The following is a 24,628-nucleotide window of genomic DNA, read 5'->3' as shown; positions in this document are numbered from 1 at the left end:
AAGGTAACAAAATCGAACTGAGAAGTGAACTTGATAGTAATTTGTTTATAGACAAAATATAGTATTTTGCTCAATGTTTCCGAATGAATTCACTTTTTTCCACGCTTGTCAAGTTTTTTTCCAATTGTAATTCTTTATTTTATCATTTTAATTATATATTTTCAATTTGACTCCATCAATTTCTTGTCAATTCCTATTGTGTATAGGTACCACTTCCAGCAGCAATACCATGGTAGCAGGACATGATGGTCATCAGGACAGTAAGACGGCAAAGGACTCTGCTATTGATGATAAGTATGTACTTGTGTTTCAAAACAAATGTTCATCATAATATCTTTAAATGGCTGTAGAGTTTCTAAGCATGTGCCTGATGTTAAGGGTGAAGATTTATGTTGCTGTTTTATTTGGTGGTTCTGTAAAGCTGCTTTTCGCAGTTTTTTTTAATCTTCTATTTCTGCCTCTGTCTTTGAGGCAGATCAGGAGAGATTACCCGATATGGTGATCAACATTTATTTCTCAACCAATGCCTAAAATAGATGTAAATAAAAAGAATGCTGGAGACATTCAGCAGGTCTGGCAGCATCTTTGGAACGAGAAAAAGAGGCAACATTTCAAGTCTGATCTGACTTCTTCACAAGCTCTAAAGAAATCATACTGGTCTCGAAATGTTGCCTGCCTTTCTCTCTCCACAGACACTACCAGAATTGCTGAGTTTCTCCACCATACTTTGTGTTCATTTTAGATTTCCAGCAGCTGCAATATTTTGCTTTTATTTATCTAAACTAGATTATCTAGTCCTTTAATTCATTGTTGTTTTTAAGACCTTGATCTGTGAAAATTGCCTAATTTAATTTCCTACGTTATGATAGCAACTACAATGCCATGGTTATTCACCGACCAGTGAACACTTTTGAGAAGACTTAAGCTCATAAAAAATGCTTTATAAATGCCAGTCTTTAGTTCCCCAGGTACTTGATTTTATTCAACTTCTCCCACTTTCTTTAATTCATTACTGCCTAAATGATTCAGTAAAGGTATACACATCTCAATAAATGATATACACTTCTCTGACCAGCAGTTCTGGCTACCACACAATTCGAAGGATGTGATTGCATGGCAGAGGGTGCAGGGGAGATTCACCAAGATGTTGCCTGGGATTAAAGAGCCTCAGTTATGAGGAGAGACTGGATAGACTGGGTTTGTTTTCTGAGGCTGGGAGAATTTGCTTGAGGTACACAAGATTATGAGAGGCATAGGCAGAATAGATGGTGAGAATCTTTTCCCCATGGCAGACGTGTCTAAGACGAGAGGGCTTTAAGTTTAAGGTGAGGAATAAGTGGTGGGAGAGGAGATCTGAGGTTTTTTTTTCACCCAGTGGGTGGTAAAAATATGGAACATACTGCCCGAGTGTGGTGGAATTACATACTTGCACGATATTTAAGAAGCATCTGGATGTGCACTTAAAGTGCCGGGGAATAATTGGCTACGGACCAATTGTATATAAATGGAATTAGTGTATTTTGGTGTTTATTGGTCAGGAGAGACATGGTGGGCTGAGGACCTATTTCTATCCTTTATGACTGTGTGGCCATTGACTGTCCATTGTATGGTAACCCTTAGCAGACATCATCACTTTTGACCTTATAAATAAAGCACTTGAGACAGGTTGACTATTGCGTGTTATCTGAGCACCTCCTGTAGCAAAGTCATCATGGCCTAGCTGTAATCACAATCATCTTGTTTTGCATAGGTAGGCCCCCAACCAGTAGATAGTGCTCCCTTGATTTCCATTGACTTCCAATTTGCTAGGATTCCTTAATGCTAAACTCTGTCGAATACTGCTTTGATGTCAAGGGCAGTCAGTCTCATGTCATCTTTGGAGTTTAGCTCTGTTGTCCATGCCCAAACAAAGCTGTAGTGAGGTCAAGAATTCAGTGCTGCAGTGAAATCCAAACTGAACATTGCTGATCAACTTGAGACTCAGCAAGTGCCACTTAACAGCATTGTAGATGACGTCTTCATTTACTTGGTTGATGTTCAAGAATAGATTGATGGCCTGGTATCCGAACCTTGCTCCCAAAATAATTTGAGGAGCAAATTGTAATGGAATAAAATACTTTGTGAACTTTTGTTTCCACATTTTACATACATGTATTTATACAAGTACTCAGATTTGATGACTTGTTTTCTCTGAGCAGTTACGGACACCTCGATATCTATGGTGGGCTAAATAGCAACCTGAACCGGCAACATCACAGGCTAGAATCTCGTTACAGCAGCAGTTCTGGAGGATCCTACGAAGAGGAGAAGAGTGCGTAATATAGTCACAAAATATATTGTAAAGGTTTTTATACATTAATGTGTCCCCTTAAAGGTTTCAAATATATTATGCTATATGGGTTGTAAATCTGCCAGACAATTGCATTGTTAAAAGTTAACGTTTGATGAAATATTAAATTGTAAATATAGTAAGTTTTAGATCACATAAATTTATATGTACATAATTTATATTCCTAGAATGACACGTGTTAGCAAGCACATGTTGAAGAAACTCCAGACACAATATGTCTGATCTGTTATTACAATTTTTCTACTGTGAGCCTCAATATGAAGAAAATTTCTAACTTGCAATCTGCAAGAAATATTTGCGTCTGTAAAAGGCTAAAGCTGTTTCCCTAGTACCTGAGAATAAAATTCAGTGGTCCATTTCACGCGCTTTTACTGATTTAACTATTGCATACTTTATGGTTAATAGGTGATTCTATGCCAGTTTTTGCAAACTGGAGGCTGAAAGTGATGGAACTCAACAAAGCAGAACCATTGCCATTTCCTCCCAATGGTGGAAGCTGGTCACCACTGGCTGATTACTTGCCTGAGACTGGTACACCAGGAATACCCCTGCAGAGGTCAGTGAATACAGTACTTGGAGAATATGATAATGATTTCTACAAGCTGTTACAAAATGATTACAAAATCCTATATACAAAATTACTAACACTGTACGTGTTCAACAAAATATATTCATGACATTTGAACTGCTGATTGACCAATTTGGAGGAATGCAACAACAAATTATATTCCTACAATGAAAGAAAACTAACTTGTTTCCATATGATCCATGCTGAATTTGTAATTTGTACAATATTTTTAATGCCACGCTTTAGTTCCTCAGAAAATACTTGCATTAGTAGAGTGCATCCTTTTTCTACAGTTGATGTAATGTTTACGTGCATCAAAGCTTTTTATTTAAACTATATACAATTGCCTTGTCAATTTTTTTTATCTCATGCTCTTGGGAATGTAAACTACGCTATCATCGTGGCTGAGTAACAGCTAACTTCTAACTTCACAAAGCAGTCAAAGTTCCATTGATTGCAACTGATACATCTCAGTGACTATAACAATTTTATAAGGGGCAAAAATGGATGTTTTGGACTTAGCTGAAGTACCACTGAGTGAAATGTTGAACATATTTTGTTTAAATTAGTGAATGCTTATATATAAAGAAAACTTGTCTTAATCCGTGTTGGTGTGTATCACTCCTAATTACAGAGATAATGCAAAGGCTAGTCTTGCCATCAAATGAATACTGTAAAACCTCAGTTCAATTGCTTATTTTCAGAATCTGTTGCTAATATTATAAATGTTTATATTTCATTCCTGTAGTTCTAAAAATGCAATCATTTTGTTTTATTAGGTGTAACATCGCAGTCATCCTTCTTACAGATCTAATAGTTGATCACAGCGTAAAGGTCGAATGGGGGAACTACACGCATCTTTTGCTTCATGCAATATTTATAGGTAATTAGGAAATAAAAGTGTTCTAATTGCTGGCATAAGGTATTGTTATTGACCTGATGTGGCACAGAGTTACACAGTAAGGATCCATTGTTCTCTGCAAGCTAATTTCAGCCAGGCTATCAAAGAGAAACTGATTTGAGTCGAAATCAAAGAAAGATCTGTTCACTACCTCAGGAAAGCCATCAATGCAAGTATAACAAGTACTATTCTGACTAATGCATTCTGTAAAAGAAAGGAGAGACAAGCCAAATACGGTTTTTTTAGTACCTGTGAAAGCAGTACATACAATTTGTCTATTCTGGCTAAGATTTTTGCAGCGTGGTCAATGCAGGGCTATTTAGATCATCAAGTCGAGCCATTTTCTGAGGGAGCTATTCTGCTAGTGCCATTTTGCCATTCTCCTGCTCACCCTGCACATTCTTCCTTCTCATATAATCCAATTTTCCCTTGAATACCTTAATTGAACCTTGCTCTAATACACTGTCATGTTGTGTATACTTGACATGAGCACCTCACTCTGTGAAAATAGTATTATTCATATTCCTGCTGTTTCTTTTGCCAGTTACCTCAAATCAGTACCCTCTAATTCTCAATACTTCCTTTAAACATGAACAAGCTTCTTCTCATCAACTGTGTACAGATCCATTCTGATTTTGAATAGTTCCATTAAATCTCCAGTTCTCCAAGGAAAACAATCCCACCTTCTCCAATTTATCTGCACAGCTGAAACTCTTCACCTCTGGAACCATTCTCATCAATCTTTTTCTCCATTCTCTTGAATGCATTCGAAATGTTGTGTCCAGAACTGGACATAAGGCTTTAGTTGAGGCCCAACCAGTGTTTTCTTCAAGTTTAATATAACGTCTTGCTTTAGTATTCTTATGTCCCATTCAATAAAATCTAGGATGATTCTCTCTCGACTGTCCTGCCACCTTCAATAATTTATGCACCAATTTCTAGGTTGCAGAGTAGTAGCGTTTACAGCACAAAAAAGGGCTCTTTGGCTCATCGAGGCTATGCCTGACAAAAACAAGCAGCTAATTATTCTAATCCTACTGTCCAATTAGGTGCGTTTCTGCCTATACCTGGTTACTCTGCTCTCCCATTGTTAATATATTTTGGTCAATTTTGTCTATCGAAAACTGTAACCTTTTCATAATTGTAGACGTTTACCAATTTTGTTTGGGTTTGAAAATCCACAAATTTAGTAGGTCATTTGTTCAGTTATTTATGTGTGTCCTTAATACATGTCATTGTTTACAGATGCTTCACGCTGACCTGTTTTCTTGGAAGTTTTTGGTGTGTTGCCAATGTCTACCACTTCAAGAGAAGGTCAAGGATGCAGTTCCCCAATCTACCTTAGCTAGAACAAGAATTGAGCCTGCATTATTATTGTGAACAACATGCTAGAAAGATACCAATAATTTAGCAATTTTTTAAAAACCTGCTAAGTAATTGTGCTGATCTGAGAATGTTTTAGAGTTTCAGGTTTTATAAAGTAAAATACTTTTCTGGTCCATCTACTTTTTAAATAAATTGAATTGCATGAAATAATGATAAGTTGAAAAATATTTCCAATTTTTCTTTGTTTACAGGATTTGATCACCAGCATCCTGAAGTGTATGAACATTGTAAGCGACTACTGTTGCATTTGCTTATAGTAATGGCCTATAACAGTAATGTTCAGGCTATGGCCTCCATTCTCCTCAGGAACAAGGAGTTTACTGAGCCTAAGGTGCTTACTGTCAAACCAGCCACTCATGTGGAGTATAGTTTTACAGGTTAGTGACTGTTGTAAATGTTGTCTCCTCAAAAGCATTAAAGAACTTGTTGCTTCTTTTTACTCCAGCAGGTGGTGTCACTTGTTTATGAAATTTAGAATTTAAGCACAGAGTCACATTTCTAAAATTTAAAGGATTTTGAAAAGTATAATGTATTGAATAGCAACTATTTTGAAACTTTACAGAAGCCGATTCACGGAAGCTAATTACATTTGATTAACGCTAACGTATGGTACTTTAATGCTTTGGGGAACTACGATATTCACATCATGTATGAATTTGGAGCTACATTGTCCTTTTACAGACCTTCAAACCTGCTCCACCGTTCACTAAGATCATAACTGATCTGTTAATTTTTCAATTTGTACATTCCTATCTACTCCCAATAACCTTGATTCCCTTATTAAAGAAGAATCCAATCTGCCTCCATCTCAATGACACCACTTCCACTGTTTTCTGAGGCAGAGTTCCAAAGCTATACAAGCCTCAGTGAGAAAAAAATTCTTCTCATCTCTGAGCTAAAAAGGCAATCCCTAATTTTGACTAGTGGACAAAAAAAGCATTCTTTCTCTGTCCACCCTGTCAAGACCATTCAGGATTTTGTACATTTCAATCAACTTACCTCTCAGTCTTAAACTCCAATGAAAACAAGCCCATTCTGCCCAACTTTTAGTTAAATGGCAACCTGTTCAATCCAGGTGCCAAGTTAGTAAGTAAACCATCTCCAACACATTTTTATCCTTCGCTAAATAAGGGGTCAAAAGTGCATGCAGTATTCAAACATCTCACCAGTGCTCTGTATATCTGCAGCCGGACATTTTTTCCTGTTATGTTCACTTCTTCTCAAACTCAAGGATATCGTCCCATTATTTGACTTAATTGCTTTCTTATAAGTTTATTTTCGAGACATCTCTACTGCCCTAGTTATACAACTTGCTAGAAAACAAGTCCCAGTTTCTTTCAGGTACAGACTGTCTGAGCAGTACAGATTCAATGTCCCCAGTACTGTTGCCACTGTCCCTCGAACTGGAACCCGCTTCTTTCACAGTCTTTAAACCATGCATTAATTACTATAATCTTACTTGCCCCTTGCTAATTTGCACATGGCTCTGCTTTGTTTGAAATGGCCTGCATTATATTGTTTGTACCCAGTTTTGTTACTGATTAGTGATGTCATTTTCTATGCTTTATTATCAGCAAGTGCACAGCTCTGATATCTGTTTAATATGGAATGTTAAGATAAAGGAAGAAACTGAGCCTGAAGAGAAAGTATAAAGCAGTTGTTTCTTAACCGAAGCTAGGACAATTTGGAAAGACATGATACTGAAAGGGAAAAACAGGTGTCTCTTAGCTTCATAAGTATTGGTAAAGCTGCACATTTTCCAATATACTCCTGACTATTGATAGTGGAAAGATTTTAGGGATTCAGGAGTTGAGTTACTTGCCAGAGAATTCCAAGTCTTTGACCTGTTGTTGTATCTGCTTTATTTGTGTGACTGGATCATAAAAATTAAATCTCTGGCTAATGGTAATCCTACCAATCATTTTGGTGGGAAGATTCAGCAGTAATAGCCAGCAACATTCCCTCTAAGCTGCGTGGCCGAACAGCTGCTCCAAGGGTCCGTGCATGGAATTGATGTTCTGATGCTGTTTGCAACATTGACATCAAGTTACAGATGTCACTGTCAGACACAGACCACAGAGGTGCCTGTGGATGAAAACAAAATTTGTGGGAATGCTGATAATGACTGAATGTCAAGAGAAAATGGTGAGATCTCCTTTTATTGGAGATGCACATTACCTGGTATTTGAGTGATGAAACTGTTACTTGTCCATATCTGTGCAGTCCCAAATGTTGCTTGAGTCTTGATGCATCCCACTTAGAACAGTGTACTATCAGGTGTCATTGATAAAATCATAAACTGATCACTTGTATTTTGGCCACGGTTTGTAGTGTTACTGTATTAACAGCCTTAAAGTAGTTGCAGTTGATATTGTAGATTTAATATTTTTTTAAATATTCTTGTAGCAGGGGGCAGTGAATTTGTGCCAGATTACCAGCCATCGCCAATGACTGACTCAGGACTCAGCTCAAGCTCTACCTCTTCTAGCATCAGCTTAGGAACTACCAGTGCTGCCATTCCCCAGCTCACTCCCACAATTTTAAGTGAGGTGGATATTAATGCAGATCAGGATGAGAAAGTGAAAACACTCATTGAATTTATAACCACAAGGTAAGATGGTTAAAAATTGCACAGCTCGCTAATTAAAGCGCTTCACCCGACAGACCTAAGTCTCTCGGAGGCTATAATGGTTGTGTAAGAAAAGGAAAGTGTGTTGTGTATCTTAACTTCTTTCCTTTTCAAACTATTGAAAATGTTTGGCACTTTGCTACTTGTCTGGGGAACAACTCCTAAACCTGTAGGAGGGCTGGTATATGAAAGGAATTAGGTAACTGTTCACATCATCTCCCTCTTTGTCACATGTTGCCATCCATAGAATAGCAAACCTTTTTTGTGGCAGTGCTAACTGATATGACAGTGGGGAAGGAAACTTTTGATACAATCTTGATTTCTTTAACTGAGTAATTCAACTCGATTACCGAAGTATGTTTAGGACAGAGATATTTCTGCAAGTTACTTTACATTCTTGGTCTGAAAGGAGAAAAAACTTTGCATTTGTAGTGATCTCTTCGTAACACTTATGTGGTCCTACTGGTTGCATTCACCTTTTGTTCAAATGGCATTGACCATTTACATTCACTCTTGTATGTCATTTTAGTCAAATGAGAGTCATAGGATATTTTCAGCATAAGTGGGCACTAACTGAATGGATGTAATTTTGAGGGTAACTTGCTGATGACAATCCCACAGGAAGTTACACTCATCCATGTTTAATTATGCTTGTTTTAAATAATGGAAAATTGCTAACCATTTATGTTGTCATACTTGTAAAAACCTTATTTATATTCTCAAAGAAAACGAGGGCCACTGTGGAACCATGAAGATGTCTCTCCTAAGAATCCAAACATTAAAACTGCTGAACAGTTAACTGTGTTTTTAAAACATGTAATATCCATATTCAAGCAACCAAGATCAGGTAATTGGAATGCATAGTTACTACAAACTCACAAGTATACATTTTACAGTCTGAACTCTTGACATTTTAATCCAGCTTTTTTTTGTTTCCAACTAAACTAGGTTTTCAGCTGGAGCAGCTTCTCAGTGAAGTGGCCTTGCAGACAGCACTTTCATGTTCTAATAGACATTACGCTGGAAGATCATTCCAGATCTTCAGAGCACTAAAACAGCCACTGACTGTAACTACACTGTCTGATGTATTGTCAAGACTTGTTGAAACAGTTGGAGATGCAGGGGAAGAGGCTCAGGTACATAACAAACTTCTAATAAAAGTTATGAAATAATTGTGCTAATCACTGTGTTATAGTCTCTTTTGTGGCAGTACCCCAATGCAGAATCCAGAAAAACCTCTGAACCAGATACCGCAAATGGTACAGACAGCTGACTGTGATCAATGAAAGTGTTAGTCGCGATCAATTCATTTAAATATCTACATGAATTTATTACTTGAAATAGTATTAATAATTCAAGAAGCATTGTCATTTTTTGATTTATATGGATGAAATTAGTCTATTGCAGCAATACATCTGGTGTTAATTTGAACTCTCTGCTACATTTGGGATTGTCTTCCATTTTAGAGGGCTGCAGCTCTCTTCTATATATCGAGTTTGTTTGCTTTAGCTAGAGCAGTGTTTGAAATGGAGCGATTGATTTCAACTCATTCAGTTTCGTCAGAGGAAAATCAGCTGCAGTTGCTATTTCAGCCTGCTGCTGATTTTGCTGGGAAATTCATTAAAGAAGAAGACATTTCTTCTTATTCATTTCCAATCATTCAGCCTCTTAATAAAAATCTGTTCAACTTGCACACTTACATGTTTGCATCCTTTGAATTGTGAGATTTCATGCAAGTATTTCTATTAACAGGGTTTTGTAATTGAACTGCTGCTCACGCTTGAGTCTGCCATTGACACATTAGCAGACACAATAAAACAGTATGATCTGCTTTCCGCACTTTCTCAGTAAGTACTTTTGGCTTTATGTATAGTTTTTGTTTATTTGACAGTTGACTATTAGCATCTGTTTCATTTTATATCTGTACTTAGATGTTATATAGTTTAAGCTATAAATATGCTATTTTAACCTCCAAACACCTGTAACAAAAGGCTTCTGGTGTTTGCTTCAAAGCATTCTGCAGCACATACCAAGCACTTAGATTATGTGGTTTTCTGTATTCTGGGGCAATATTGATCACACCCTTGATCTTTGTATTTCCACAAGTTTGTATCTCTCCGTAAGTTGACAATTTAAGTTACTTGTTTACAAGCATTTCGTTCAATAGAATGTAAGAGATGGAATGAATCATTATGATGGAGGAAATCACAGAGCTGAACAGATTCCTGGCATCTGTATGGGTTCTGTTTTCGTAGCCCAAAGGAGTTCTGCTTTTATGTCCTTTATTTTATAGAAGTCACTTGAATTTATCTGTCTAAAATGTAAGTTTGTGGTTCTATTTGTTTTTAAAAATGCAATTGTCTTTAAAAACTTTCATTATAATCTCCCATTAGCATACTTTGGTAATTGGTTGATGGCCAGAAAGACAATAAGGGCTGCAGAATTCGGAAGACAGAGCCCATAGGTGTGAGGCTGGAAATGCGCAGCAGGTCAGAAAACATCAGAGGAGCAGGAAAGTCAACATTTTGGGCCAGAACTCTTCACCAAGACTTGTTGATGGCCACTTGTCTCACCATGAAGAAGGAACAAGGCTGTGCATTGAGATATCTAATTTGGAGTACAAATCACTTGAGTCATATGAGAAAAGAAGTGATTTTAATCCTCCTAACCATGACTGAGCTTCTGATCACCCATTTAGTGTAGGGAAATGCTAGGGGAAGGTAGAATTGTTCCAATAATATGGCTTGTTTCTTATTAACTTCTCTGGAGCAAATGCCTTGGGAAAGATTTGCTGTGGATGACTGACCATTGACAGAGTCTTTGTAAAGAGGTCAAGAATTTAACTGAGCCAGGAAAAATTAAACAGGAAAGACCAGAAAAAAATATGGTTCTAACTTGCTGATAACTACCAGCAGTTTGTATATGCTTCTATTTTGATAAACCTGTATGCAAATATTTTCAGAATAGACTACTTATGATCAAGTTCACTCTGTGCATATAAGTGTAATTCTGTATTTGTTGTTCACAGAAATTCAGGTTTGTAATAATGTCAAAAAATTTTAAGGGAAAAGGGTAAGTTAAGATTCGGCCAGAGAAATTTAAGCAGTAATCATGGTGATTGTAAGATGAATTGATTGCCATGAGATTTTGAAAATAGCCCTAGCTGAAACTACTCAAAAACTTTAAAGAAGTAGTTAGTGCACACAAAGCAAATTTGTTTTATTTGAGTTTCATTTGCACAGAATAATATCTTTTTGCATGCACCTTAAGTATGAAACCTGATCTATGTGTTTGTGTTTGTCTTCAACTTATTATAGAACACATTTAACTGATTCCTTAATGGGCACTAAGTTGGCAGCTAACAGAAAAAGCACTGGACAACTAAACTTAAGCACAAGCCCACTCAGTACCAGTAGTTTCCTAACTCATCATAGTTGTCACGCGAGAAGTAACTCTTTACGAGCCAGTCTACTGGGAGACAGACGGTGTGACAGACGTCGAAGTAATACACTGGATATTTTGGATGGGAGGATGAACTATGGGAACCTAGCAAGGACTCGAAGCCTGAGCTCTCTTAGAGAGGGTGAAACGCCTGACCAGCAGCCAACTACTGATCCAAGTAGCCTGATGGCTACCATTTTCTGGATAGCTACAGCCCTACTAGAGTCAGACTATGAATATGAATACCTTTTGGCACTAAAACTGCTCAACAAACTGCTCTCACAGTTGCCTCTGGATAAAGCGGAGAGTCGGGAGAAGATTGAAAAAGTGCAAAGCAAACTGAAGTGGAACAGTTTTCCTGGCCTCCAGCAGTTATTCCTCAAGGGCTTTACCTCATCTTCCACTCAGGATATGACTGTTCATCTCCTGAGCAAACTCATTTCCATCTCTAGACACACTCTAGTGGATCCAGCTCAGGTGGCAGGTATGGTTTTATTTTCATTTTCAAGTTTCTTTTTACATCATTCCTATTTTGCCAAGTACTATTTCTATCAACATCTTAATATTTAACATAAAAGTTTGGGAATGGTAAAGGAACTGAATGAAACATTTACTTTTATCTCCTGTAAAGTTTAGGTTTGGATCCAGCTCTGTGACAACCGAGTACAATTTTCACGATTAAGGGAGAAGTGCTGACTAGAAAATAAACATTTTCCACTTAGCCAATTCCAAAAACTAATGCCTCCAATAGTCAGATGCTGAATTCTTTTAAACAGGAGGATATAAAGAATGTACAAAGAAGGTCTTCAATTTTATAAATTGAGTAACTGTAAGGACCCCATGGCAGGCTGAGAAAGTAAAGTCACATGGGGTCCAGGGTGTGCTAGCTAGATGGATAAAAACTGGCTGGGCAACAGGAGACAGGGTAGTAGTAGAAGGGAGTTTCTCAAATTGGAGACCTGTAACCAGTGGTGTTCCACAGGGATCTGTGCTGGGACCACTGTTGTTTGTGATATATGTAAATGATCTGGAGGAAGATGTAGGTGATCTGATCAGCAAGTTTGCTGATGACACTAAGATTGGTGGAGTAGCTGATAGTGAAGGGGACTGTCAGAAATTATAGCAGAATCTAGATAGACTGGAGAGTTGCACAGATAAATGGCAGTTGGAGTTCAATCCGGGCAAATGCGAGGTGATGCATTTTGGAAAAATCAAATTCAAGGGCGAACTATACATACAGTAAATGGAAAAGCCCTAGGGAAAATTGATGAACAGATTAAAAGGTGTTTGTGAATTGGGTATTAGAGTTTTGGTTGGCAGGAAGCAGGGAGTGGGCAGACATAGAGTCATATAGCACAGAAATAGACCGTTTAGCCCAACTTGTCCATGCTGACCAGGTTTCCTAATCCAAACTACTCTCATTTGCCTGCATTTGACTTATACCCCACTAAATCCTTCCTATCTACATACCTGTCAAAATGTCTTTTAAATGTTGTAATTGCATCCACCTCAACCACTCGCTCTGTCACTTGTTCCATATACACACCACCCTCTGAGTGGAATAAGTTGCTGTTTAGGTTTCTTTTAAATCTTACCCCTCTCACCTTTAAACCTATGACCTCTAGTTGTGGACTCTCCCACCATGGGGAAAAGACCTTGCCTATTCATCTTATCTATGCCCCTCATGATCTTAGAAGCTTCTATAAGGTCACCCCCTCAGCCTCTGACACTGTAGGGAAAACGTCTCAGTCTATCCGGTCTCTCCTTAGAACTCAAACCTTCTAGTCTCGGTAACATCCTTGTAAATCTACTTTGTACTCTTCCTAATTCAATGATATCCTTCCTGTAGCAGAGTGATATCAACATCTTGTACAGCCTATAACATGATGTCCCAGCCCTGACTGATGAAGGCAAGCATGCCAAGCACTGCTGCCTGCGCACCTTGTCTACCTGTGATGTTACTTTCAAGAAAATATGTACCAGCACCACTGGGTTTCTCAGTTCAGCAACACTCCCAGGGCTCTACACTAACTACGTAAGTTCTGTCCTGGTTTGTCTTATCAAATTACAACACCTCACATTCATCTGAATTAAACCCCACCTACATTCCTCAGCCCAGTGGCCCATCTGATCAACGTCTCATTTTACTGTTTGATAACTTTCTTCGCTATCCAGTATACCACCAATTTTCGGGATCTGCAAACTTACTAACTATGCCTCCTATATTCTTATCCAAATCTTTTGAGTAAAAGATGTGCAACAATGGAACCTTGCAGTGTACAGTGGATAATGGAGTTCTGTAAGTACTGGGCCTCAGCTATTTACAACTCTTGTGGATGATTTGGATGCAGAAACAGGGAGAATAATAAATCCATGTTTGCTAGATAATGCACTGTTAAGTGGAAAGGGAAAATGGCAAGGCTACAGAGTATGCAGAGAGATCTAGATAGGTTAATGAACATACATCAAGATTGTCGATGAAGTATAATGTAGTAAAACGTGAAGTTATTCATTTTTGTCAAAAGAATAAATAAAGCAAAGCAAATGGCATATTGGGCTTTATTGGAAGGGCTTTGGACTACCGGAGTAAGGAAGACTTACTGTAACAGTATAGTATGACATGACCTCATCGTGAATAGCGTGTGTCCTTTTGGTTTCTACATTTATGAATGGATGTATTTGCATTGGAAACATAGTGGAGGTTCACTCTAATAGTACATGAGCTGAGGAGGTATCTCTGAAGTGAGGCTGAATAAAAGGGGCTTAAATTCTCAGAAACAGAGAACAATAAGGGATGATCTCATTGAGGCATATCAGATTCTGAAGGGGCTTAATAGAGCTGAAAGACTGAACTCTAAAACATGGAGCAGGGGATAAGGCACTGATTCTTTAGGACTGAAGAGTGAACAAATTAGTAAAAGAGTTGCAGAACTATGGATTCCTGCCCCAGGGGAGTGTGGATGCTCCATCTTTGAATAGATTTAAGGCAGGGATAAACAGACTTTTGATCCCTTAGGAGATCGATGGAAATGGGAAATCAGTGTGAAGAAGAACTTGAAGCCTGAGATCAACAATATATATGTTAATTGACGGAGCAGACTTGATGGACCATTTATCTATTGCTATTTACATTTTATGTATTCTCATGATGGACGGAGGGGCCTCCTGTACTGTGAAGCTCTATGATTGGCTGATCAGAAGTGCTTTCTGGTATTCCCTATAGATTATATTTTCCTTCTCTCATTTACTTGAATTCAGAAATTCAATGCAAATTGGACAAATTCACATGATATTTAAGTAGAATGAGAAGTTGTGCTTACAGTAGCTAAGGAATTACAAGTAAAATGTGAAGACAAAGCCAACAGAAACAGTTACAACTCATCAAACAAAAGAATTTCAATGCAACTCAATAAATTCAAGAGAGAATAAAGTTAGGATATTGATTGCTGCTTTACATAATGGCGAAAAGGTTGGAGGGAACCTGGGAATGAGTGTCAATTCCACTTTAGCCATGTTCAGTCATTGCAGAACAACAAGCAAACAGAATGATGAGCTACCTTGCCTGATCAATTGAGTACAGATTTGACAGAAACAAACTAGAATGAAGCTGTGTATTGAAATCTGAAATAATCTTTATATTACATGTGCCCTAATAGTTGTAATGGAATGAGATTCTGTTGTTTTTACAAATTCTAACATTTGTAGGTCGTCTCCTTTCTTTTCAATTATACAGCAGACCAGCTACTATTCCCGTTGAATTTCTTTGGTTATGATAACTGATAATCAGGCAGATTACAAAACTTTGGGAGATGTTACAGATTAATGCCAAATTTAAACTGGCATATATTGACCGCTTTCTCAGAAAGATTTCTATGTCTTACATGAGGCATATACTTGGGAGTTTATACATTAACAACAAAGGACTTCCCAGTTATGTATGTCAGTCATTTGTAGACACATCCTCACCAGGAGAGAACTGGACTGAGTAATTCTTCAAAGCTTGCATGATCATCAATACAAGAGACAGATACTTTATTTGAAATGGTACATTGAGGTGTCCTGCTAATAAGGAAACTAGCATCCTTGGTATCGAAGGCTCCTTTGACGTAAGATTAATAACTGCTTCTTTTCTTTGGTTCACTCGGTGCAACTGTATTTATAGGTGATTTTGATGAGTCAGAACTCAGAGTCCAGAAGTAAATATAAAAAGTTCATCAAAAGACTCGGCTTAAAGTATTAAAGTGAGAGTTAAGTACTGTATTGCTTTTTTGCATGCTGGCTTAACTTGCTTCTTGGTGTACTTAATTATTTTCAATGAACAGTTTGGAGTTTGTCCTGAAATATATTTCTGATAGTGTGATGCTTTCTTAGTAATTTGAGTAGTCTCCAGCTGTTGACAGCCTGGGTGTTACCATTGACTAGAAACTGAACTGGACCAGCCCATATAAATATAGTAGCTACAACAGCAAGTCAGAGGCTTGGAATCCTGCAGCAAGTAACTCACCTCCTGAGCCCACTGTCCATCATCTTCAAGGCAAAAATCAAGAGTGTGAAGGCATACTCGCCACTTGCATGGATAGGCACAGCTCCAACAGCATCAAAAAGCTTGACATCATCCAGAAAAAAGCTTCCTGTTTGATTGGCACTGTATCCACAAAGATGCAGCCACTCCACTGCCAATGTTCAGTTATTTGTGTACCATCTACAAGGTGCACTGTAGATATTCAAAGAAATTCACCAACACCCTTAGGCAGTACCTTCCAAATCCACTACCACTGCTATCTCAAAGGACAAGGGCAACAGATACATGGGAACCCCATCACCAGCAAGTTCTCCTCCAAGCCACTCAGCATTACATGCTTGACTTGTGCCCTGTAAATGATGGACGGGCTATGGGAAGTCAGGAGGTGAGGTACTTGCTGCAGGATTCCTAGCTTCTTGCCTGCTGTTGTAGCCACTGTATTTATATGGCTACTCCAGTTCAGTTTCTAAGCAATTGTCTAAGGATGTTGACAGTGGGGAATTACCACTCACCACCCTGACTTGGAAATACATTGTATTCCTTCTGTGTCGTTGGGTCAAAATCCTGGAATTACCTCCTTTAGCAGTATTGTGGACTGTATATGGACTGCAGTGGTTCAACAAGGCAACTTCTTAAGAGCAGCTCGGGGACGCCAATAAATGCTGGCTTAGCCAGCATCAATCACATGCCATGAGTGAATTTTTAAAATGTAATTGGGATAAACATTGTGCTTCCCTACTCAGTCATAACGGGGTCTTTGTTAGCTCTACATCCAAGAGAAAAATGCATGAGAATAAGCTTGGAACCTTGCCTTATTCTGAGCTTGAGCTATGGTGAAAAAATATTTCAGAATGCAACCATTTTAAAGCCATGTACAAATTATCCCATTACTACTCTTTATCTTCCACCATAAAAATGTGGACATCTATATTGTTGTTCATGTTTTTTTTTGTCTCTCTGTAAAAGTGTCTTAAAAACCTACCTGATTTTCCAGTGGTCAGATAATTGTTTCTGAAGAGTGTATGGGAGTGGTGCATGGGGACCATGTGGAATCTCATCATCATTGCAAGCTGCAAAGTAAATGCCTGGAAAATTGAAGATTCCACTGGACAATTTCCCTATTCTTGAAACTTTCTGTAGGTATCCATTTAAATCGGAGAATTTGGAATGTTCCGCTGATATTAAATAAATAATTAGTCAAGAACAGTTAAACTATTAAATACACAGTATAACTCCTGAGTAACTACTTAACGAACACCCTCCAACTTAACTCGCATGGAATAAATATCCACCCCACTCCAGACCTGATCTACCAGCCCCAGTGCCCTAGGACGTCACCCCCAGCTTCCCTCAATGCCCCTCGCAAACTCTGCAAAGACCTGATTCCTCCACCAACACTGACATACTTAAACATTTCATCACTTACAAGGTCCCATTGCCATCTAGCACCTTACTCTGTACCCACCAGGCACCCTAACTCCACATTTATCTTGCGTACTTTACCCTTTGACAGCAGGTATTAAAGTAGCTAACTGTGATTCTGAAGCTTTTAAATTTCTGATTATAGCAGCTGTGCAAAAGTGGGCATGGTTTTCCTTCCCTCTCTGCTCTATGCCACAAAGACCTTTCAGAATGTTAGTATGGCTCTGCATTTCTGAAGGCGCTCAGATCAGAATCTCCTGTTGGAAATGTAGAGTTCTTTCATGGCATAAAAAGGAGCAGAATAGCAATTTGCTTCAAATTTCCACTCTCCAGAAAACTTGACTCCTTGCTTCCACACTACATTTCCAAATTCATTTCTTCTGTAAGAGAGTTCTGACACTGTGATCTTGGAATGGAGCTATGTAAGGCTGTAAAGAAGAAAATCGTGTACTGAGCCTTGTGCTTAAGCACACATAATTTTTTTTAAAATGTTAAATTAATATTTAACATTGGCTAGTTGATTAAACTAATGTTGGCGTATGCCTACTGTTTTGAATGCCCCATTGTCGAATGATTGTCAGGGCCCTGGAAATAGCGGTGAGGACTAACTAGAATTATACTAAAAATCGAACATTGTGAAAAAATGCTGAAAATGATTTATGCCTTTTGCATAGAAACAGATGTTAAGTGATCTAAGACATATTAGGAAGGGATTAATTAAGATTTTTCAGAAATTGGAAAATTTGAGAAGACAGAAAATGTTTCCTATTTTAGCAAATCAGTTGCTAGGGAGTGTAGAATCGGGATTATTATGGCTACATTGAAAGGGCAAGTAGAATTTTATTTTTGCGCTAAGGGCTGTAAGAATACACAGCACTTTTCCACACTTGGTTATTGCTTACAACTGAATTGGATGGTATTGAAATAATTTTTGAAAAACATTGAGAAAATGCAGGATGCTTGGGTTTAGTTTGGATAGCCCCAACTGAAGAAGTCTGGATATTTTGGACCAAAGGTGGACATATGCTGTGCTTTTTCATTCTATGATTCATAAATAGGCCTGTGACCAATAACAACTGTACATATATCTAATCATAAATTTACTGTTTTGCTAACATTTTAAGAATATTTTTATGTATCCTGTTGAGGATGTGCAAAAACAGTGCAGAATATTTATTTTATGAAAATTTCTTTGATCGGATTTGTGCATTTCCAGCAAGGTGGACATTTGTACCCATTTTTTATTCCCCTTGAACTCTGTGACTTGTTAGACCTTGTCAGAGGGCAGTTGAGAGTTAGCCACATTACTGTGGGTTGGAGTCACATGTAGGCCAGACCTTTCCTAAAGGAACTTAGCAAACCCAGATGGGTTTATATTTTTATGGTTGATTATAGTTGTCATGATCCCAGTTAACTGAGACTACCAAATTCCTGGGTTTCTGGATTATTAGCTCAGCGACATTGCCACTATGTTACCAGCTCCTGAAATCTTACATTTGTTGAGTTCATACCTATTTTTATCTTTTTAAAACAACATAATTTTAAGTAAAAATTTCATTTTAAAATCAAAAGATCTAATTTACTGGAACGGACATCTTTGACTTCTATCCAAAAATCTTTACTTCACAATACTGGTAGAAATTTAATATAACTGATTCATAATCACTTGATTCACTGTATACTGATTAGAATTAACAGCAATTTCAATAATTACAAAAAAAAGTTGCAAGTATACTTTTGGAGAGGAATTTTCTAGCTTTATTGCCTTAACTCAAAAAGGATCTATCGAAATAAAAATTCCACATACTGTACAGTTTCAACAGTCAAGTAGCAATTTAAATCTCAGGTCATTTAGTAATGAGAATTACTGTATTAATATTTTTATAGGTAGAGTATTAACCTCTATACAGTCTAATTTATGTGCATTTATTTATTATTCCCGATTACGATATGATCTGTATTTGACAGACTTATGTTTATTTTTCAGGATTCCCATTAAATATTCTGTGCCTGCTACCTCATTTAGTTCAACATTTTGATAACCCTACCCAATTCTGCAAGGAAACTGCTGACAGAATAGCAAAGGTATGTATGCAATTATGAACGAATACATAAATATTGGAAGGCTGAAAATAAATTCAGCCTTGAATATTCTCGATAGCTGAGCCTCTAAAGCCCTCTGGAACAGAGAATTCCAAAGATTCTCTCCTTAAGGGACTTGACAGAGTAAATGTTGAGAGTTGTTTTCCCCTCATGGTAGAGCCTAGGATCAGAAGACGCAGTCTTAAAATTAAGGGGCCAATTGAATGACTGACAAGTTTATTTTCTTAGTGTTGTAAGTGTTTGGAACCCCTTTTCACAGACAGCTGTGAGGGCAGAGTCCTTGTGCTTATTTAAGGCTGAGGTAGATAGATCTTTAATCATTAGGGAAATCAAGGGTTATACAGAAAGGGCAGGAAGGTGGATGTGTAGAGTGTTGGATCAACCATGATCCTATTAAATGGCAGAGCAAGCTCAAGGGGTTCACCATCCTACTCCTGTTCTTATTTCTAATGGTCTTATTGCCGTTTATCTGTGGCAAGTCTTTTATTTTTCTTCATGTTTTCTTTATTTTTTTCGTAGGTAAATAGACCAAAATTGGACACACTGCTTCAGGTGTGGGCTTATCAGTTGCAAGATATCTTTGCTGTTGGTTACATTAAATTCTCTTGTATTAAGGCTAGCATATCATTTGGTGCCTTAATTGTTTCCTATACCAGTATTATAACATTTTGTTACTCATAAACAAGAATTTCTGGATTCCTTTCAAGTTCAACATTTCCTGCCCTTTTACTATTTATTATATATACTTTGTATCTCTGTATCTCTGATTTTCTTAACAACAGTTATGACCCCACACTCTACAGGCATACAAACCTATGAACTGGGAGCAGAAATAGACACTTGATCCTCCACTTTTGTGAAGAAGGGCCTCAACCCAAAAAGTCAAGCTTTCCTGCTCCTCTGATGCTGCTTGGCCTGCCGTGTTCATCCAGCTTCACACCGTGTTATTCTCAGATTCTCCAGCTTCGGCAGTTCCTGCTATCCCTGTACTTGATCCTCCTCTGCCTTTTTTTTCATGGTTAATCTAATTACTCCATATTGCCACTACCAACTATACCATTTCACACCTTTTATTTATCAAGAACCTCTACCTATACATTTAAAAATATTCATATTCTGCTTCTACTGCCTTTGGAAGAACAATGTTCAAAAGACTCTCAACTCTCTCTGAGCAAACCTATCCCTTAACCTAATATGCCATTTCACTTTAGCTAGCTCTTTCCATGATCATTATTCTTCCTTATTTAAGATTGAAATACCAGTTTTGAACCAACTTTTCTCCCCCTCAAACTGAATGTAAAGTTCAATCATGGTCACTATTACTGAAAGCTGCTAAAAGGTCACTGATAATTCTGTCCGAATTCTTTCTGCCAGATTTTTGGCCAATCACTAGCATCACCAAATTCACGTGAAGTGTCTTTGCACTCTCCTCACAACTCTCACTCCCACCTAGTTTTGTGTCACATACAAACTTGGAAATGGTGCTTTTAATGCTAGATTATGAATAGCTGGTAACTAGGGAAGGCGATGGCCTAGTGGTAATTTTGCTAGACTCTTAATCCAAGGCACCCAGGTAATGTTCTGGGGACCAAGGTTCAAATCCTGCCACAGCAGATTGTGGAATTTGAATTCAATCAACAAAAAATCTGGAATTAAGAACCTGATGACCACGAAATCATTGCCAATTTTCATTAAAAACCCATTAGGTTCACTGATGCCCCCTGGTCTGGCCTACATGCGACTCCAGACCCACAGCAATGTGGTTGATTTTCACTTGCCCTCTGAAATGGCCTAGCTACAAAACCTCAAAGAAAATAAAACCAGATGGATCACTTGGTATCAACCTAGGCACTGGAAAAGACGACAGCAGAAACAGCCATGTCAACCCTGCAAAGTCCTCTTTACTAACATCGATAGGTTACTGCCAAAATTAGCAGAGTTGTCTCCAGACTAGTCAAGAAACCGCCTGACATAGTCATATGTGTGGAATCTTACCTTACATGCAATGCCCCAGACACCACCATCACCTGGATATGTCCTGTCCCACTGGCAGGACAGACTTGGTAGAAATGTGGTGGTATATACTTGGGATAGAGTTGCCTTGGGAGTCCTCAGCATTGTCCTCTGAGCCCCGTTAGCTTTAGGTTAAACACGGACAAGGAAAACTTCTGATTTACCATGTCTGTTGATTACCGTCCACCGTCAGCTGATGAATCAGTACCCCCCATGTTGAACAACACATGGAGGAAACGTGAGGGTTGCAAGGGTACACAATGTACTCTGGGTAGGGGATTTCAACCAAGAGTGGATTGGCAGCAGTATTACTGATCGAGCTGGTCGGGTCCTAAAGGACATAGCCGCTAGATTGGGTCTGCAGCAGGTGTTGAGGGAACCAACAAGAAGGAAAAATATACTTGACCTCATCCTTCTCAATCTGTCAGCTGTCCATGACAGGATCGGTAAGAGTGACCACCACACAGCTGGCTCAAAAACTAAAAATAATTCTGCATTTCCTTATCTTTCTGTGTGAAGTGACAAGTGAGCCCAGTCTCCTTCCATTTGTAAGTAAAAGTTATTTACTTCTAAAGATATAAATAGGAAGTAATTTATTTTGCTGATTTGAAGATAAAGGGGAGGCACTGGCCTAGTGGTATTATCGCTGGACTGTTAATCCAGAAACCCAGATAATGTCCTGGAGACCTGGATTTGAATCCCACCATGCCAGAAGGTGGAATTTAAATTCATTAAGTATCTGGAATTAAGAGTCTTATGATGGCTGTGACTCCACTGTCAGTTGTTGGGGGGCAATCCATCTGGTTCTCTAATATCCTTTAAGGAAGGAAACTACATGTGTCCCTACACGTGTCTCCAGACCCACAGCAATGTGGTTGACTCTTGACTGCCATCTGGGCAATTAGGAATGAGCAATAAATGTTGCCTAGCCAGTGACGCACTTATCCTGTGAACCAAAAAAAATTGACGTTACTTCACACTAGGCTCCTTAATAAAATAAGAGCCCATGGTGATAGAGAGAGTACATTAACATGGTTAGAGGATTAGCTAACTAATAAAGACGAGAGTGTTGGGCTAAATGGTCATTTTCAAGAATGCAGTCTGTAATAGTGGAATGTCCCAGGGATTGGTGCTGGACCCACAGTTATTTACAGTAAATTTTAATGATTTGGATAAGGAAAGAGAATGTACTATAGCGGTGTTTGCAGATGGCACAAAAATAGATGGGAAGGAAAGTGGTAAGGATGTGACAAAGTGTCTACACGGGTTTAACAAGTGGACAAAAACTCGACAGTTGGAATTTAATGTGGAAAAATGGTACGTTGTGCACTTTGGCAGGAAGAGTAAAGGAGCTGAATATTATGTAAATGAAGAAAGACTGCAGAAACCCCTGTGACAGAAGTATTTTGGAATCCTCATGGAGAAAGATCAAAAAGCCAGCATACAAATTCAGCAGCTAATAAGGAAGGCAAAAGGAATATTGGCCTTGAATTCAAAAGGAATGTCATGTAAAAATAGGGCAATCTTAGTAAAACTCTGCAAGATATCAGTCAGACATCAGTTGGAATATTGTTAAGCGTTCTGGGCCCTCTACCTAAGGAATAATATACTGGCGTTGGGGACAGTCAAGAAAAGGTTCCCAGGCTGATTCTGTGTGTGGAAGGACTGTCTTATAATGAGAGGCTGAGTCTGTACTCATTTGAGTTTCGAAGAATGACAGGCAATCTTATTGAAACATAAGGGTGTTAGGAGATTAACAGGGTAAATGTGGAAAGTTTGTTCTCCTCATGGAAATATCCAGGACAAGAAAGCATAATCTCAGAATAAGAAGTCGCCCTATTAAATTAGAAATTAAGAGTAATTTCTTCTCCGGGGTAATGAATTTATAGAATTCTTTGCCACAGAGCGTTGTAGAGATTGGGTTAAGTATATTCAAGGGTAATATATACCGATTTTCTTTTTAAACAGTAAAGACATTAAGGGTTATGGGGAGCAGGCTAGAAATTGGACCTGAGGATTTATCAGATTAACCATGATTAATTGAAAGATACAGCAGATTCAATGGGCTGAGTGGCCTGCTTCTCCTTGGTCTTATAGTCTAAATGTAAATCTTAATTTTTCGCAAAAGCCCCACATACCCTTTTGGAAGTCAACTAACTACCTTAGGATTATTAGCAGATATCTGAGAACAGAACTTTTAATGTAAAAACAACATAGTTGTGGATGCTGGAAATCTGAATTAAAAACAGGAATTATTGAATTGAATAATTTATTGTCAGTTAGACTTATCAGATAAATACAGTGAAAAGTATAAAAGGTTACTGTGGCCTGGCGCCATTTTGACTTACAGAAAAAATTAAGAAACCAAACATAAGTAAAAGTAAAAACAGAGTTCATCTTCCTCCCTCATGTGCTCCGCTCAATATCTGGAGGGGAGGTGCATTCTCCACAATTTGCTGGGGGCTAATCCATACCCCTGCATTGACAGCCCGTTCGGGCCTACTGCATCGTCACATCTGAAGCCCAATATCTTTTGATTCCAATGCTAACTGCAGATGCTGCCTTCTTCACCAACATCACCAGAATGCCCATTCTGTCATCACTTCGCCATCACCAGCGCTGGACCAACCAACATTGAAGTTGCCAATTATCAGGCACCATCTTTCACCACTGGTCCCACTTCACTGACTTCGCTGCCACCAATGTAGCAGCCGCTGATACCGGGTCTCATGTTTGCCTTTCTGCCAACTCTTCTGCCACCATCTTACTGAATCTTCCACCACCAGTCCATACTGGGCCCACTCAAGCCCGCACTGGGCTCAGTTGCCACAAGCAACTGAGTTCTTCACAGGAATTAAGTACAAGAAGGAAAACAAGAGAAAGTAGAAAATAAGGAAAGAAAAGTGGATGGAGCAGATGAGACCTGGGATCAGGAGTCCCAACTCAGTTGCTGTCTTGGAGTATTATTGTGGAAAATTCTGAAAATTACAGAAAAACCCATCCAGTCAAGCAACGCCTTTTGAAAGAGAATCAAGGTGATCTAGTTCCAAAGAACAATAATTTTCAGCTCAAAAATATTAATTCTACTTCTGTATCCACAGATAAATGGAGTTGATGAGTTTTTAAAAGACCTTTGAAGTAACATTTTCATTTCTGTCGCATTGCCACTGGAAAAAAAATGAAGCTGAAATCGTAGACATCCTGGCATTGTGTTCAGATAACAAAGTTTTCAGGCAGTTAATGCTTATACCTGCCATGTTTTTGTAGTCAAATAATGTATTATTTTTGTCTTA

The 24,628-nt window shown here is 38.3% G+C and overlaps 1 protein-coding gene across 8 annotated transcripts in view; it reads left to right on the top strand.

Moving 5' to 3' along the window:
- The window catches only part of fryl (furry homolog, like), a 361,259-nt gene that overhangs the window by 258,049 nt on the left and 78,582 nt on the right, over positions 1-24,628 (top strand). For all 8 annotated transcript variants that reach the window (XM_048544223.2, XM_059647684.1, XM_059647683.1 and 5 more), the window contains 11 exons: positions 207-294; positions 2,199-2,311; positions 2,756-2,906; positions 3,698-3,801; positions 5,397-5,582; positions 7,612-7,816; positions 8,560-8,681; positions 8,783-8,970; positions 9,587-9,681; positions 11,152-11,759; positions 19,207-19,304. In XM_048544223.2, the coding sequence (XP_048400180.2) occupies positions 207-294; positions 2,199-2,311; positions 2,756-2,906; positions 3,698-3,801; positions 5,397-5,582; positions 7,612-7,816; positions 8,560-8,681; positions 8,783-8,970; positions 9,587-9,681; positions 11,152-11,759; positions 19,207-19,304 (1,958 nt within the window). The remainder of the gene's footprint in view (positions 1-206; positions 295-2,198; positions 2,312-2,755; positions 2,907-3,697; positions 3,802-5,396; positions 5,583-7,611; positions 7,817-8,559; positions 8,682-8,782; positions 8,971-9,586; positions 9,682-11,151; positions 11,760-19,206; positions 19,305-24,628) is intronic.

The sequence above is a fragment of the Stegostoma tigrinum genome, chromosome 1, assembly GCF_030684315.1.
Source record: "Stegostoma tigrinum isolate sSteTig4 chromosome 1, sSteTig4.hap1, whole genome shotgun sequence".
Classification (NCBI taxonomy): domain Eukaryota; kingdom Metazoa; phylum Chordata; class Chondrichthyes; order Orectolobiformes; family Stegostomatidae; genus Stegostoma; species Stegostoma tigrinum.
The sequence above is the reverse complement of the archived record's forward strand: the minus strand, read 5'-3'. Positions and strand labels throughout refer to the sequence as shown.